General features: G+C 41.2%; 2 protein-coding genes across 4 annotated transcripts in view; one reads left to right on the top strand and one right to left on the bottom strand.

The window, feature by feature from the left end:
• Nudt5 (nudix hydrolase 5) overlaps positions 1-2,944 on the bottom strand; it is a 40,614-nt gene extending 37,670 nt beyond the window's left edge. For 2 of the 3 annotated variants that reach the window (XM_048461257.3, XM_085699090.2), the window contains exon 1: positions 2,783-2,943. The gene's annotated coding sequence lies outside the window, so the exon portion shown is untranslated. Of the gene's footprint in view, positions 1-2,782 lie in introns of all 3 variants that reach the window. The other variant, XM_085699089.2, reaches the window with a different exon arrangement.
• Positions 2,945-3,176: 232 nt separating this feature from the next.
• Positions 3,177-16,635, top strand: part of Cdc123 (cell division cycle 123) — a 47,613-nt gene continuing 34,154 nt past the window's right edge. Inside the window, exons 1-4 of the mRNA XM_048461256.3 lie at positions 3,177-3,339; positions 6,446-6,517; positions 8,744-8,801; positions 9,386-9,418. Coding sequence (XP_048317213.1) covers positions 3,266-3,339; positions 6,446-6,517; positions 8,744-8,801; positions 9,386-9,418 — 237 coding nt within the window. The 5' untranslated portion in view covers positions 3,177-3,265. The remainder of the gene's footprint in view (positions 3,340-6,445; positions 6,518-8,743; positions 8,802-9,385; positions 9,419-16,635) is intronic.

Raw genomic sequence — 16,635 nt, 5'->3', positions numbered from 1 at the left:
GTGGGGTGCTGGCATCAAACAACAACTAGAGTTTATCATCTTGTCCTAAAAGTGAAAGTGAGTTATTTTAGGGAAGTGAATGCAGGGGGGGTTCCAAGAAGATTTTAAAGGACACTAGGGAAAAGAAGTCAGTGTTCACACTGGGACACACTAAGTTTGTGGCTTTGGAGATATTTATCTAGAAGTCATGTTATGAATTCAAGGAAGAAAAAAAAAATTTTCACCTTGGAATCACTCAGTAAATCCCCTAATGGTACTGACATTTAAAAAATATAAAAAAATCCAGAGGGCTGGTGGGACGGCTCAACCGGAGCTTGCTACGGAAGCCTGAGTACTCGAGGGAAACCCCAGGAGCCAACAGTGGAAAGACAGAAGTGACTCCCCAAAGCTGAAACGTTATCCTTTGATCTCACATGCCTGCTGTACTACCCACTTGTACTGGTACACACTAAAATATGATTATTTGTACCCTATAAAAGTTGAAAAAAAATGGTAGTTAAAAAATAGGAGATTTAACTCTACTCTTCAAAACACTTGCACATCTTCTATTTGTGGTATCAGTTCATTGAATTCTGGCTAAGTCTGTAGCAGAACCTACTTCAGTACTAAAAACAGTTATTGAAAACATAGAATACAGGTTGGGTGTGGTTGTGCATGCCTTTAATCCCAGCACTCAGGAGGCAGTGGTAGGTGGATCTCTGTGAGTTCAAGACCAGACTGGTCTACAAAGCAAGTTTGTTCTTTCTTTCTCCCCATCATCCCCAAGACAGGGTTTCTCTGTGTAGCTTTGGATCTTGTCCTGGAACTAGCTCTTGTAGACCAGGCTGGCCTCAAGCTCACAGAGGTCCGCCTACCTCTGCCTCCCGAGCGCTGGGATTAAAGGCGTGTGCCACCACCCCCGGTTACAAAGCAAGTTCTAGGACAACCACGGCTACAAGAGAAACCCTGTCTCAAAAATCCACGACAAACAAACAAGCCAGTGAATACACAAGACTCTGTTCCAGTTTCCTCTCTGTCCTGTCATCTTCCTGATGATTACAATTTAGCTGATTCTCTCCAAATAACTGTCTCAGTCTCTGTGCCCAAGTGTTCACTGGGCTGTTAAAAGTATTGCTTTATCCAAATAAATAATGTTCCTGGGTCTGCTTTCTCCCACAGATCAATTCCTAACTTCAACAAAAAAATACTTTACCCAAATGCATTCCAATCAGTGCTAACATTTCCTCCTACTATAACTTTGTTTCCAGGTCAATTAAAAAAAAGTATTAATGGTCTCTCACTTCTGCTCTGTCTCTTAGCTGTGCAAGCACTATCCCCCAGAAAAAGGAAAGGGAAGGAACGGATTATCGACGCTTTCCCTCAGAACACGGAGGTGCATCCAGACCTGGTGGTGCATCCCTTTGATCCCAGCACGAGGGAGACAGAGACAGACCGATCTTGATCGAGATTAGCTTGGTCTAGAGTGTTCCTCAACTTCTCTAATGCTGTATCTCTTCAATACAGACACTTCATCATGCTGTGGTGACCTCCAATCATAAAATGATTCTGTTGCTACTTCATAACTGCAATCGTGCTACTGTTATGAATCATAATGCAAAGGTAAGATATACGGGATATCTGTCATGCAAGCCTTGAAGGGTCGCGACCCACAGGTTGAGAACCACTGCCATAGCCCATGCCAGGACAGCCAGGATTATAGAAACTTTGTCTCAAAGCAACAAAACAAAGAAACAAAAACAAAACAAAACAACAACAACAACAAAAAAAACCACGGGACTGATTAATTCTGCATTTCACAGGTACCTGAATTGGAATCTTTGTCATTCACAACCCACCAGCGTACACTGCACCATAACACATTTATCTTGGCTTTGAAAATGTGTTCTTTAAACAATACTTCTAGCCACTTCACTTGTAACTTTTAAAAAGTTATAGTTCTGTTATGTGTGTATTCTAACTTAAAATACAAAGTATTCCATGGTTAATTCTAACAAATACCTTTCTAAAGAAGTCGAGAGTGGCTGGGGTTTTACCTTTCTAAGTTAAACTGCTTAGACAGGCTAGAGGAAATGTGCTGGGTTTTGTTTTGTTTTTTTGTAGGGGGTGGATATCGAAAATGTGGTACTTTTGGACAAATACGTGCTTGGCACATGCCCAAGACTTGTAAATTATGGCAAGTGGGTTTTAAAGCCATATCTCCTTAAACTGGTGGTTTTTCTTTCTTTTAAAGAAACAAAACTGAACTTTGTAAGAAGATAGATGGAAAAAGGAGTAGGGAGAAAAACCACAAGTTCGCGTAAAAACTCTTTCAACTTTATGATTTCATCATTGCAGCGACACTGATAAAATCTGTGCTTTTCCACACTGGTGACTTTTTCGAGGCTGGACTAAATGAACTTTTACGCTTACAAAGCACAACTTTCCTCTTTCCCTTGCTTCCCCAGACGAACATCGCCTCTTTCATCTCCAGGACCGTAAAATACGTGCCTCCTCCCCAGGATCGTGCATGCGGGATTTCTTCCCTGTATCTCCTGAAAATCACTTTCACTAATGAGAAGGGACCATTCTTGTAGATGCCTCGACTACTGTCGTGTGTTCAACCGTTTATTGTGCTGGTCTCTGGTTCCTCTCGCAGCCCAGGCTGGTTCTCGCGCTCAGGCGCGGACTAGGAGATACGCGCGCGACTAGCTGCGTCCACAGCACCACCAGCAGTGCTCGCGCCCTCCGGTCCCTTCCCCTCTCCGAGGACACTTAGTACCGAGATTGGCGCGCGCCTACTTACCTACACTAAGCTGTGGGATGTGGAAGGGATGGAGGAGGAAAGGAAAAACAATCAGACAGAAGCTGCAATCTCCGTAGAAGCGGGCGCCACCACTAGAGACACCGGCGCCTCTCGTGGTGGAAGAAGGATTGTGCACACGTCCTCCTCCCGGCACCCGTAGAAACTCGGCTAGCTTCAGATGATTACCTTCCGGGTCGAGGTGTCCACAGACGAAAGAGGAGTTGTAAGCTTTCTAAAATTCTGTACTTTTCATGATGCTTCTCTCCCGGACTCAAAGTCTTTTTGTGTCTCGCGAGTGTGTGCGGGCATGCTGAGCGTACCCTCCACCATTACTTTAGCTTCTAGCGCCTCCTGACTTTTAACGGACCGGAAGAGTCCTTCCATCAAAATAACTTGGTGGGCACTTCCGGAAGTGACACGCCGGGTTCCGGGAGAGTGCTGGCGGGAGAGGAGAAAGGCAGCGATTGACAAGGCAGGTGGAGGATGAAGAAGGAGCATGTTAGTCACTGTCAGTTCTCCGCCTGGTACCCACTCTTCCGAAGCCTTACCATCAAGAGGTAAGATGCCCGGAGGTGAACTGCGATGTTTGGGCAAATCCCATCTCCTTCAGAAAACTAAACAAAAAGGCAGGCCTTCTAACGACTCAGTGGGAGCGAAGGTGTGGAGCTGTCGACTCCCTGAGGTTTGAGGTGACAAGATTAACGAAGTAGATCAGAAATTTGCCGTGCTTCCTGATGCGAGTCAAGAGAGCTAGGAAAGCAGTGAGGGTCATAGGCAGATTAAATCGAGATAGATACTTTTGGAATTGCCAGAAGTGCAAGGCGATAAACAAAACCAAACTAAACTGGGTAGTGCGCCTTGCTGTTGTCTAACCCGTCTGGTGACAGTTGAGTTCCGTCACTGTAAAATGAGGACGGTGCTACAGACCCGACCTCCAAGTCTGTTGGGAAGCTCCAGTGCGGTCGTGTATAGGAAACGTTAGATGGTTACGTTACTACTGATGGTCCAGTGTTCTGAGAAGCAGCAATCCATCTGGAAATAGTGTAGAGTCATACTCGTTCTCTAGTTCCCTGGCCTAGAACAAGGAGTCTTCGCAGGTTTGCAGAATGCCTCTGGTGAATCCGTTATCTTATCACTCAAATGCAAGGCAGCTAAGAGACCAGCTCCAACCTTCAAAAGCAATCATACTATCTGAAAGATGCAGGTAAGGCTTTCATTCACTAACAGGGATAGGTAATGTGTGTGTGTGTGTGTGTGTGTGTGTGTGTAACACACACATACATATACTTTGGTATGATACGTGTGAACTTTTCAGTCATTTTTGTGCTAAAAATCCTTTTTCGTTCCTTTTGTCTCTCGTTTTGAGAGAGTCTGGCTATTGAACTGGTGACCTTCCTGCCTCAGTCTCCCAAGTGCTGGGGTTACAGACAGGCACCACCATTCCCAGTTCTGCACTGAAGATTTTCAAAACTGTGCTTTGGTTTCTATGTAACTGACTGCTGTAACCTCTGTCATAGTACTCCTTTTCCTTAAGCAGAATAAACATGTGGTGATTACATATTAGACTCTAGTGTCAGCACCGTCTGTCTGCCTTTGAATTCTGGTTCTAGCAGCATCTTCAGCAGATTTCTTAATCTCCCTAGCCCTCCTTTGGAAAACACAGAAAGAAGTAGGTTTGTTATGAGTGTCACATACTTAAAGTGCTGATACTCTTTCTAACACATAATAAGCACACACAAAAACGTTGCTTTGTTTCCTTTTGAACTGAATAAGCTCCCATTGAGCAAATTATTTTAATTCACTTAAAATGTATGCCATGTATGTGAAGACATCGGTGGAAATAAGCTGGTGAGTGGGATTGTCTGGCATCTCTATAGACAGTCTATGCCTAAGCCGTGTTGCCTAAAACCACCTTTAAAATGTTCATTTAGTTAATGTGTGTGTGTGTGTGTGCACACGCGCGCGCGCGCACACACGCATGTTGGGCATGTGAAGGTTCCAGGACAACTTGCAGGAGTCTGCTTCCACCTTCCACCATGTGAGTCCTAGGTTGAACCTCAAGTCATCAGACTTGTTTCCAGGTACCATTACCCACTAAGCTGCCTTTTAGCAGCCTTAAAGCATTTATTCTGCTTTAAACCCTTTTCTTTGTCTGTTTAACCCAGTTGTAATACAGCCCTTCCACAATCCAGACAGATCAGGTGAAGGCATAAGGCAGACATTGTCTGCTTCAGTGCTGAAAATACACATCCTGCCTAGCATTAGTATTTGGTGTTTATTATTTTTGATTCAGAGCAGATTATGCAAATTCCTTTTTAAAATAGTTTTTATTTATTCTTCAAGAATTTCCTAGATGTATACAAGGTATTTTGATCCTAGTCTTGCCATTTCCCCCTTGCCCATCTCTCGGGTCTAAGAAACAGTGCATCTCCCAACTTCCTACCCTGCTTTTTTTTTTTTTTTTTTAAATATCTCTCTCAGTTCAGTTAGTGATGCCTGTATGTGCATGGGAGTAAGGCCATCCACTGGAGTTTGGGCAATCGTCCAGTATCCACATCACCTAAGAAAAATGACTTTTTCCCCCAGCAACCATCAGTTGTCAGTAGCTCTCAGCTGGGAGTGAGACTTGCTGGGATTTTGTCTGTCTTGCTCTTTTGCTGGTTACCACAGCTACTGGGCGTTCATGAGCACGGTGCCTCATATTGTGCAGAAAACAGCATGTCATCGTGCTCCTTCCAGCCTCGCTTACAGTTTTCCTACCCGCTCTTCAGTAATGTCCCCTAAGCCTTGGGACTGAGGGTGATAGAGATGTTCCCGTTAGAGATGGCCGTTCTACACTCATTCTCAGCACTCTGACCATTTGTGATTTCTGTCTGTTTCTCTGGATTTGGGTGGTGTTTGGTTTTCTTGTTTCATTGTAAGAACTACTGTGGTAATTATATAAACTGCAGTGTCTATTCATATTATACTAGCTCCTGGTTTTTGCTCTGTTTCATATTAAAATGATCTAAATATGTTTTTATTTTCACAAATGGATATAAAATGAGTTGTGTGGGATCTTTTCTCTCTGTTGTGGAATAATCTTTTTGTACAATGATATGTCTTTGCCTAGACACCTTCTAATTGGTTTAATAAAGAGCTAAATGGCCAATAACTAGGCAGGAAGAGGTTCGGCAGGACTTCTGGACAGAGAGCACTTGGGAAAAAGAAAGGAGGAGTCACTGTCAGAAGCCCAGGGAAAGACTTGCAGGAGGAGAGTTAAAAGCCGTGAGCTATGTGACAGGACATAGATAAGTAGAAATGGGTTAACTTAAGTTATGAGAACTAGTTAGAGACAAACCTAAACCTGGTGGTAGTGGCGCACACCTTTAATCCCAGTGCTTGGGAGGCAGAGACAGGTGGATCTCTGTGAGTTTCAAGCCAGCCTGGTCAGCAGAATTAGTTCTAGGACATCAAAGGCTACACAAAGAGACCCTGTCTCAAAACACAAAAACAAAAAAGAAGAAAGAAAGAAAAGAAACAAGTCTATGCTATGGGCCAAGCTTTCATACTTATTATTAAGTCTCCATATGGGTTTTTTATGAGCTGGCGGTCCCCTAGAAAATCTGTCTGCCTCTCCCCACTGTGACTAGTCCTTTTAAATGATACGTTTGTTTTTTCCAGTGTCATTCTCCCACTTCCTCAGAATGTGAAAGACTATTTACTCGACGATGGAACTCTGGTGGTTTCAGGAAGGTAAAGCATATCAGAAAACAATCCTTTGTAATCATAAAGAGACAGTGTACTGATTAAATCAACGTTTTTGCATTGGTAAGTAGATTAGCCTAGGCACACCAACCTCTTCATTCAGGAGGCAGTAGCGGTTGGATCTCTGTGAACTCAAGGTCAGCCTGATCTACACACCAGTTTCCAGGCCAGTCTATCACACAGTAAAGCCTTTCTCAAAATAAATAAAGAAACAAGTAAGCAAGTCCTCGAGATTTATGTTTAAGTCCTCAGGGTTGTGCAGCAAGTGCTTTTACTTCTGAGCCACCTCTTCTGCCCCCTTGTTTGTTTGTTTGTTTGTTTTTGAGACAGTTTTCTCATATTCCCACACTAACCAGAAGTTTATTGTGTGTGCAGATTATCCTCATTATTGCCTGCTGGATTTCTAGTGTAGCTTTCTGGATTTTATTTCTGGCTTCTTGGCATTGCCCACCCCTTTTTCTTTTTCTTTCTTTTAAAATTATAAATTTATTTATTCCTATTTTATATGCATTGTTGTTTTGTCTGTATGTGTGTCTGTGTGAGCTTGTCAGATTTCCTGAAACTGGAATTACAGACAGTTGAGAGCTGTCATGTGGGTGCTGGGACTTGAACCCAGGTCCTCTGGAAGAGCTGTCAGTGTTTTTAGCTGCTGAGCCATCTCTCCAGCCCCCTCTTTCTTTCTTTCTTTTTTTGTTTTTGTTTGTTTTTTTTAGAGAGGATTTCTCTGTGTAACTCTGGCTGTCTTGGAGTTTGCTCTATAGACCAGGCTGGCCTCATACTCAGAGATTTGCCTGCCTATGCCTCCTGAATGCTGAGATTGCAGATGTGATACACCACTCACTGGCCATTGATAACCTTTTAATAATGTGAAAATTATTAAAGTAGAGCCTCATTAGTGTGGTATAATTAAAGAATAAGGAAATGATTGAAAAAAGAGAAAGGGTTGCAAGCTCAGTATTAGGGTTCAGTCTAAAGATGGTTAGTTTAAGTTCTGAGTTCAATCTCTTGTACTGAAAAGAAAACTGCTATTCCCAAATGTGTATATAATAATTCACAATACTACTGACTCCTAATATTAGAAGATATTTTATAACTTTCCATACTGTGGACATTGAAGAGCTTCCTGTGTTGATTTTTTTTATAAGTCAGATGCTTGCATGAGTCTCAGGTATTGGTAAGCACCATGTGGAATGAACAGTATTAGTTGATATTTAACATGATTCATGGGGATGTAAACAGGTGTGTACTCACCCCACATAGTGGACTGATGGATGACCTAAGTCCAGTCTGTGAACTAATTTGTTTTATTGGAACCACTTAGAAGAATATGTGTGAGGGGTTACTTAGAGGAGCAGAAATGACTCAAAGACAGGTGCATCACAGATGTCCATCCCAGGACAGGTGAGTGCTCACAAAAGCTGGAACTGTAGAGCACAGTACAGTCTGCCAGGAGTGTGTTAGGTTAGAGACTGCCTCTTTCATCAGTTCAGGTCCTCTGATCCTCTCCGAGGGAGCTCTGCCAGTCTCTATAGCTTTTTGAGACTGGGTTTCTCTGTGTGTAGCTTTGGCTGCTCTGGAACTCCCTCTGTAGACTGGATTGGCCTCAAATTCAGAGACCCACCTGCCTCTGCCTCCTGAGTGCTGGAATTAAAGGTGTACACTACCACCGCCTGACATTTATTTATTTAAATTCTGTATTAATTTTAAATTCCAGGGGCTGGAGAGATGGCTCAGTGGTTAAGAGCATTGCCTGCTCTTCCAAAGGTCCCGAGTTCAATTCCCAGCAACCACATGGTGACTCACAACCATCTGTAATGAGGTCTGGTGCCCTCTTCTGGCCAGAAGGCATACATGTAGACAGAATATTGTATACATAATAAATAAATAAATATTAAAAAAATTAAATTCCATATTTTATTTATGTTTCAAGAAGTGAACTTTTCTTTTTTTTTTCAAGATAGGGTTTCTCTGTAGCTTTGGAGCCTGTTCTGGAACTAGCTCTTGTAGATCAGGCTGGCCTCTAACTCACAGAGATCCACCTCCCTCTGCCTCCTGATTAATTCCCAGGTGCTGGGATTAAAGGCATGCACCTGAACTCTCCAATAGTAAAACTATTTTGCTTTGATTTATTTATAAAATTCAGTACATTTGAAATTATGACTTCATGGCACCAAAGTATTTTTCTCACTTAATTTTTGCCTTATGTTTTCTTAGGGAAGATCCACCAACATGTTCCCAGACAGACAGTGATAACGAAGCGGAAGAAACACAGGTCAGTAGAGAAAGTCTGTTTAGTATCTGTTCTCATTTAGACAATCTCTGAAATGCTTTTGACAGCTCTTACCTTAGGTTTTGTTGCATGAAAGTCTTACTTTGACATAATATGTCAGATATATATCTACACATACATGGTATATATGTGTGGTATCTGAGCTTGTGCATACTTATGTATGTCCCCTGTGCAAGTGCACACAGGCCAGTGAAGGACACCCAGTATCCTGCTCTATCACTCTCTGTTGTATTTCCTTGACACATTCCCTTGCTGAACTTGGAGCTCACTGTGTTTCAGCTAGACTACCACTGGCCAGCAGGCCCCATGGATATGCTCAACCCCACTTCAACTCTAGGGTTCCTGGATTGCACAGCTGCTTCTTGCATTTTACGTGGGTATTGACGATTAGAACTCAGGTCCTCATGTTTGAGTAGCAAGTACTTTTACCTACTGAGCCATCTCTTCATAGACCATATTCAGGGAAAGGTGTCTCCTGTGTGTCATTGTTAGGTAGCATACTGCCTTTGTTATCCCAATATAGTATTTAAACTGAATGTTTTCTTTCTGTCTTCTTGTCCATGCAGTGGTCCGATGATGAGAACACAACCACACTAACGGTAAGAGCAAGGCTGCACCAACATGGAGCAGTCTCACACTGTCGTACAAGAGTGAGCCTCAAAGCTTAAGTGCCTGCCTCTAGGTTTAATGTGCTTGCGTTGGGATAGCCTACTGTCTGTGGGTTATCACTTACTATTTATAAAAATAACTTGTGTCATTGTTTAAGAGGCAAGCATAGTTTGCCCTCTTTTCCCCCATGCTTACAAAAGAAACATCAAAAGTACATATTTGATACTCTTCTTGCTTCTGTCAGGCCCTGAAAGGTGAGATCAAGCCAAATATTAGCTCTGAGATTCTCAGATGAATAGAAATTAAAATGAAAAGTCTGTATTCATTTATTCAAGGATATTAAATGGCATAAAGTTATTTCTTTCAAGTGAGACTGAAGTACTACTCAAAGGTACTTTCGTTTATTTTGATTAAAGAAATACAGTTTCAAGGATACATGGAAAGATGTGGAGATGTCTAAAAGTGGTGTTGTTTCTTAGATTACCATGCCAACAGATGCAGAGATGGGACATTTTTGTCTTGTTTATTCCAGATGCCGTGCATATCACTCTTATATATGAAAATCCCATTTAGCTCAGTGTGATCCTGTCATACTCAGACCACTAAACTGGCCTCTGTGGAACAAAGATATCTGATTTCTGCCATCGGAGGGTTTGTAAACCAGGGAGCAGGATGACTTAAGACAGAAGGTAGTTGGCCAAAATGTCAAAGTAGAGAGAACAGTTAACTGAAGGCATCCAGAAATGCTTCAATGGAAAGCAATATGTGACCAAGATTTTTAAAACATAATATTTTTATGAACTCTTTGAGATTTCATATCTACATACAGTGTATTTTGGTCATATTCATATCTACTCCTTCCCCTAACTTCTCAGACCCCCTCCCATCCCCACTCCCAACTTTATGTCCTCTTTTTTGATTACCCACCCACTTTGTCCTATGTATACTGTCATGGGTATGGAGCCATCCATCCGCTGATACCCTTGATGTGAATCTTAATGGAGTAAGGGTGATTAGTATATGAGCTCACATTTAAATAATATGGATGGATAGGTAGTGTATGTAACTTTGTTCCTTCTGCTATAACAAAGTATACTGGACAATTCATTTCTATCTACTTGTTAATGTTTACTTATTATGTATATGTGTGCAGGTGCATATACATATAGGTGTGCATGCACACATGCCCATGTGCATGTGAAGTCCCAAGGACAACCTGAGATATTATTGCTAAGAATGTCATTCATAACTCGTGGTGGTAATTTCAGCTTGGGAGGCAGAGGTGAATGCAAATCTCTGTGAGTCCAAGGCCAACCTGGTCTACAAGACTATTACACAGAGAAACCCTGTCTCAAAGGGAAGAAGAAGAAAGGAAGGAAGAGGGAAGAGGGCTTGGAGAGATGGCTCTGAGGTTTAGAGCACTGGCTGCTCTTCCAGAGGTCATGAGTTCAATTCCCAGCAACCACATGGTGGCTCACAACTATCTGTAATTTGATCTGGCACCTTCTTCTGGCATGCAGGCAGAACACTATGTACTAAATAAATAAATAAATAAATAAATCTTTTTTTTTAAAGAAAGAATAAAAGGAACACCATTCACTTCATTTGAGACAGAATCTGTCACTGATCAGAACATACAAGTTAGGCTAGACTAGCTGACCAGCAATTCCCAGGTTTCTTCCTATTCCCTCACTCTAGCTGGGAGATTATAAGTATGTACCTCAATGTTGGCCTTGAGTTTTTATCTGACTTCTGGGGATCATTCCTGAAAAGCAAGTACTTCACACATAAAGAAATGAGTTTCATCATGACATCTCCAAACACATGTATTGTCACACTTCCATCGTGACATCTCCATACACGTATATTGTCTATATTGTCACACTTCCATCATGACATCTCCATACATGTATATTATCACACTTTGCTCTTTTTCATTTACCATGATCTTCTCCCCTCTCCTTGGTGCTTCCATTCTAAATTAGCTCCTCTTTCTGTTCTCATGTCACATGTGTCTGCTTCCTAGACTGAGTAATTTAGAAATAATAGAAATTTGTTTCTCATTGGAAATCCAAGAACAAGGTACACATAGTGTCTGGGAAGAGGCTGTTTCTGCTTCAAGATGGCTTCAAGATGGCCCCCTATTGCTGTATAAGACCGTGCTAAAGGAGGCAGGGGAGATGAAGAGCTGGAAGGTTCTCTGGTGTCCATTATGAAGTCATTAACTCTATTCATGAAGGTATAGCCTCTCATGACTTAACTTCCTAAACATCATACCTCCCAGTATCACTGTGGTTGGGATTCAGGTTTGACATGAATTTTGGAGAGACACAAACTTTAAAAATCAGAACAGTGGGAATGAGAAAAAAAAATTTTCCCCTAATATAAAAGTCCTGGGTTCAATTTCCAGCATCTATATCAGGTGACTTACAACTACCTGTAACTTCAGCTCCAGGAGGTCGCATGCTATATGGCTTCTGGCCTCTGTGAGCACACATTGCACATCAACCCATACAACAAATAAATGAGTAAGTCTTTTGAAATCAGTGCTAACTCGTGTGTGTGTGTGTGTGTGTGTGTGTGTGTGTGTGTGTTTTCCATGCTCCTGTGTACTGAGAAGTTGCAGAATCAGTGACATTCATCATTGGTGGCAGAAAGCATACTTCATGCGTTTATGCTGGCTTCTGAACACCATTCTCCACTAAACTGAAACTTAGGACTGAAGTTGGAAAGTGAAATGGACCCACAGTAGCTTGCTGTGCCAGAAACCAACAAAATAGAAAAGAATGATGGGAACATGACAAAAATCCCAGAAGCCAGCTCTCTGTAAACTTTAAAAACATCAAGGTCGTGAGCAATAAGTACCACAGAGAGAACTAGCTGTTAGAGGTTATAGGAAACACGACTGCAATGGATTTCAGATAAGGAAAAGGTTCTGGTTTTTCTTTTGTTATAAAAGACTGTTTAGACAGTGGGCATGCTTCAATACAATGAAATTAGGCAGTGATGTTCTCTTTATGTAAGCCTCTTGATTGAGATTGTTTATTCTTTTCTACAGGGATGTTTAAACAGCTTTTTAGGAAATATATCTTCATATTTAGGGGTAAAGGGACTAGTGATTGCAATGTGTTCTAAAATAGCATGGGAAAAGAATTCACTACATGGTGTGGGACAATTCTGTATTCTATCAATTATGTTTTAAATAAATGCTGATTGGCCAGTAACCAGACAAGAAGTATAATAAGTGGGACAACCAGACAGGAAGTAGAGGCGGGGTAATGGGAATAGGAGAATTCTGGGAAGGGGAAGCCCATTCCTCTGCAGACCTGCCCAGACACAGAAGAAGGAAAATGTGACCTGCCCCGCTGACAAAGGTACCGAGCCATGTGACTAACATATACTAGAATAATGGGCTAATATAAGTTATAAGAGTTAGGGGGCTGGAGAGATGGCTCAGTGGTTAGGAGCACTGGCTGTTCTTCCAGAGGACCCAGGTTCAATTCCCAGCACCCATATGACAGCTAACAACTGTCTGTAACTCCAGTTTCTGGGGATCTGATACCCTCACACCAATCCACATAAAATAGAGTTATAATGTAGACCTCTGTGTGATTTCTTTGGGGCTAAACGGTTGTGGGACCTGGTTGGAGGATAGAAAACAGGCAGGACAGAAAACCCAACAACTACTACATGGTATAAATATATAAATAGACATGCCTAGAGATTAGGGTTTGGGGAACGATAATAAAGCAAACAGGGTGAAAGGGGAAAAGAGTGTGAATAGTACGTTGGCATTCTTGCTGCTCTTACATTTCTGGAAGTCTGACATTATTTTACAATAAAAAGCTAATGAATATATTTAAGTAATTAAGTTCTTCATATAGAATTAAGTGGAGATGGACACTAGGAACACTCATGGTTGGATAACTCTTAGCGAGGAGATATTGAAACCTGGTCCATTGAAGGAAAATCCAGAGTTTATCATTCACTAGTATAAGTTAAAAGCTATCAAATGAGAAACACCCCATCCTTGAGGGTGAGAGGGAGGGATGAATATGAATCACCTACGTATAAACCTAACACTCAAAAGACTCAGGTGTGTAATCTGGATTGCAAACTGGACACCATTTTGGGCTAAGAGCCTAGGCCTTGTCTCAAAACAAAGAAGGAAATACTAAGATTTCAGAAGCACCACGGTGAACTTGTATTTGGAAGTATTGCTTAAAAGTATTGCTTAAAAGACAGTGCAACTTGGATTCATTTCTGTCCCTCCCCCAAATCACGTCTAGAGAGATGGCTCAGCAGCCAAATGCACTGGCTGCATTTCTAGACAACCATTGATTCTAGACAACCCAGGATTTGTTCTCAGGACCCACATGGCAGCTTATAGCCGGCTATAACTTCAGTTCTAGGGAATCTGTTGACCTCTTCTGGTCTCTATGGTGCCAGACTTGGATACAACACAGCAATACACACATACAAACAAAACAGTCATACATATAATGTAAAAGAAATAAAATTTAAAAAAATAAAAGTATGCATAGCAAGTCATAGTAGTATATGAAATTCTTAGAATACCATAATTATGGACAAGTTTGTGTACTGTAGAGTTAAAGTCATGAATGTAGAAGAATATACAACAATTTTATAATGATGGTTAGGATTTTTATTCCTCTCAGTAATGTTTATCCTTTAAGAAATATACAACTAACGATTAATTTAGCTTTGCTTAACTGAAAAAAGTAAAACAAACAAAAACACGTAAAAGTTTGAGTTAAACATGCCAAATTTTTGATTGTTTCAATGTAGAAACATGAGTAAATGTAACTTTTATATGCATTTTGTAGTTTTTAAAACATTTCAGACCAGCCAGTAGTGGCACACGCCTTTAATCCCAGCACTCGGGAGGTAGAGGCAGGTGAATCTCTGAGTTTAAGGCCAACCTGGTCTACAAGAACTAGTTCCAGAACAGGCTCCAAAGCTGCAGAGAAACCCTGTCTCAAAAAGCCAACCAACCACTTAGCCAACCAACCAAACAATTCAGACCAAGAAAGAAAGAAAGAAAGAAACCTAGCCTCTTTGAATGAGTGTGGTACAGAATTGAGGTTAGAAAGTCTAGGGATATCAAATGAAAGTGGGTTTTTACCCACTCACAATGAGAATGTTTCCCTGGACAACTGACTGGTTTCCATGTTCACGACTAGCGTTTGAGCTATGAGCTTGAAATAATATTAATGTCATCTGTTTATTAGTCGTTTTCATAGTATAAAATCATAACTACAATGCAGAAACGAAACTCTTGATTTAACACATTTTTTAAAGATTTTACTTTAACTCTTAGAGGAACTAGGCAATAATTAAAATTGGTTAAAAATAGAATGTAAAGAAAAGACAGTGATCAGGAGTATTATGTGAATATGTAGTCCTCTGGGATGGGAGAGGTGACAACTGGATCCCTTTCAGGATACCCATGAAATGTCATTCTTACTGTTATCTGTTAGCAAGTTGTTCATAGTAGGGGCATAGTGAAAAATCACATAATGGTGTGCTATATGTAAATTCTTTATAATTTAAATTTTTCTGTAGTATCCATGATTTAGTATTTCATAAGGTTGGATGATTTTGAGGATTTGGGAGAACCAATAAAATCTTTTAAAATGTAATAAATAGACCTGGGCTTAGTGGTGCATGGCAGTGATTCTTTCAGCAAAATGGAGGTCGAGAGGTAGGGTCAAGAGTTCAAGTTTTGATTATATGGTGATTTTTAGGTCAATCTGTGCTACAAGAGAACCTGTCTCAAAAAAAAAAAAAAGCAAAACAGTACAAACAAACATAAAACCCAGGGTTTCTGCAGATTGCCTAAAGTGCACATAGCCCAGAGTCAATCTTTAGCACTACAAAAACCAAAGCAAATGTATGAAATGTAGCGGTCCTTCCATACAGTATTTTGTGGAGTAGGGAAATGGAATTAATTATTTTATCTTTGTAATTATTATTTTTAAATTTTATGTGCATGGGTGTTTTGCCTGCTTGTATGTCTGTGCACCATGTTCATGTTTGGTACCTGTGGAGGTCAGAGAGGGAGTAGGATCTCCTGGGACTGGAGTTACAGACTGTTGTGAGCTGCTATGTGGGTGCTGAGAATTAAACCTGGGTCCTCTGGCAGAGCAGCCAGTGCTCTTAGGCACTGAGCCATCTCTACTGCCCCAGTTGTATCTTGTAGAAACTACCGCTGATGCAGAGCTTACATAAGTGGCTTTTATTGACAGCTCTAGAACACCCTGATCAGCAGCTCCTGGTAATTAAGAGGGAGTATGTGCATGAGGGGAGTGGTACATCATTTGGATGGGAGAGGCAATGGTAATACAGGGTTTCTAACTCAGATCTTCATGACCCTGATAATGTCTAAGCCGAGTTGGTGGTAGTCTAGTGGAAGAGAGATACGATGCAGTCTATCAAACAATGAGAGAACTTGTTAACCAGCCTACAGGTTAGCATCTTGCTTATAATTCCTTTCTAGAGCTGAGAGTGCATCTTAGTATTAGAGTGCTTGCCTGGCACACAAGACGCCAGGGATCAAGTTTTAGCCTACAAATCAAACAAAACCCACCAATGAATTGTTTCTAATTGGGAGGTATATTCCCATTTTTAAAAGCTTACTTTTTTGGCCTTTCCCCCCAGAATCTTCTCAGTTTTTTATTTTTCTTCTCTGGGCTAGAACATGAGAGTTCATGGGTTTTGTAGTGTGTAGGTAATTTTAGACTTTTTCAGAATATTTTTCTACTATGGAGTTTGATTAGATTTTTTTCAGAACCTGCCATTGCCCAGTAGGGGTCAGCAGCCCTCCTCTCTAGAAACTCATGCAGTCAGAGAGTGACAGGAAGTGTTCGTCAGTGTCCTTGTGTTCTGGCTCCCCAGAAAGTCCTGTTTCCATCCCTGTTGATATTTACCGAAAGCAGGGCCTCTTGGCAATCAAGCGTATCTTCCTGTTGAATAGTAGTTTTTCTGTCACTTCCTGATTGAAACAAACATTAGACTGAGTTGCTTTTTATGCGAAAATGTCTGCTTCTAATTCAACCAAAAAGAAAAGGACATTTTAACTCACACAAACACTATTTGGGATTTTTGCTTGTATTAAAACTTGTCTGGACTGAGGCTACCCACCCATAGGGGTGGGGGTGCGCACCCGCCCGGCCGGAGAAAGAGA

This window comes from Myodes glareolus, chromosome 14, assembly GCF_982192425.1.
Source record: "Myodes glareolus chromosome 14, mMyoGla1.1, whole genome shotgun sequence".
NCBI classification, from domain to species: domain Eukaryota; kingdom Metazoa; phylum Chordata; class Mammalia; order Rodentia; family Cricetidae; genus Myodes; species Myodes glareolus.
Note: the sequence above shows the minus strand (reverse complement) of the source record. Positions and strands in the feature narration are given on the sequence as shown.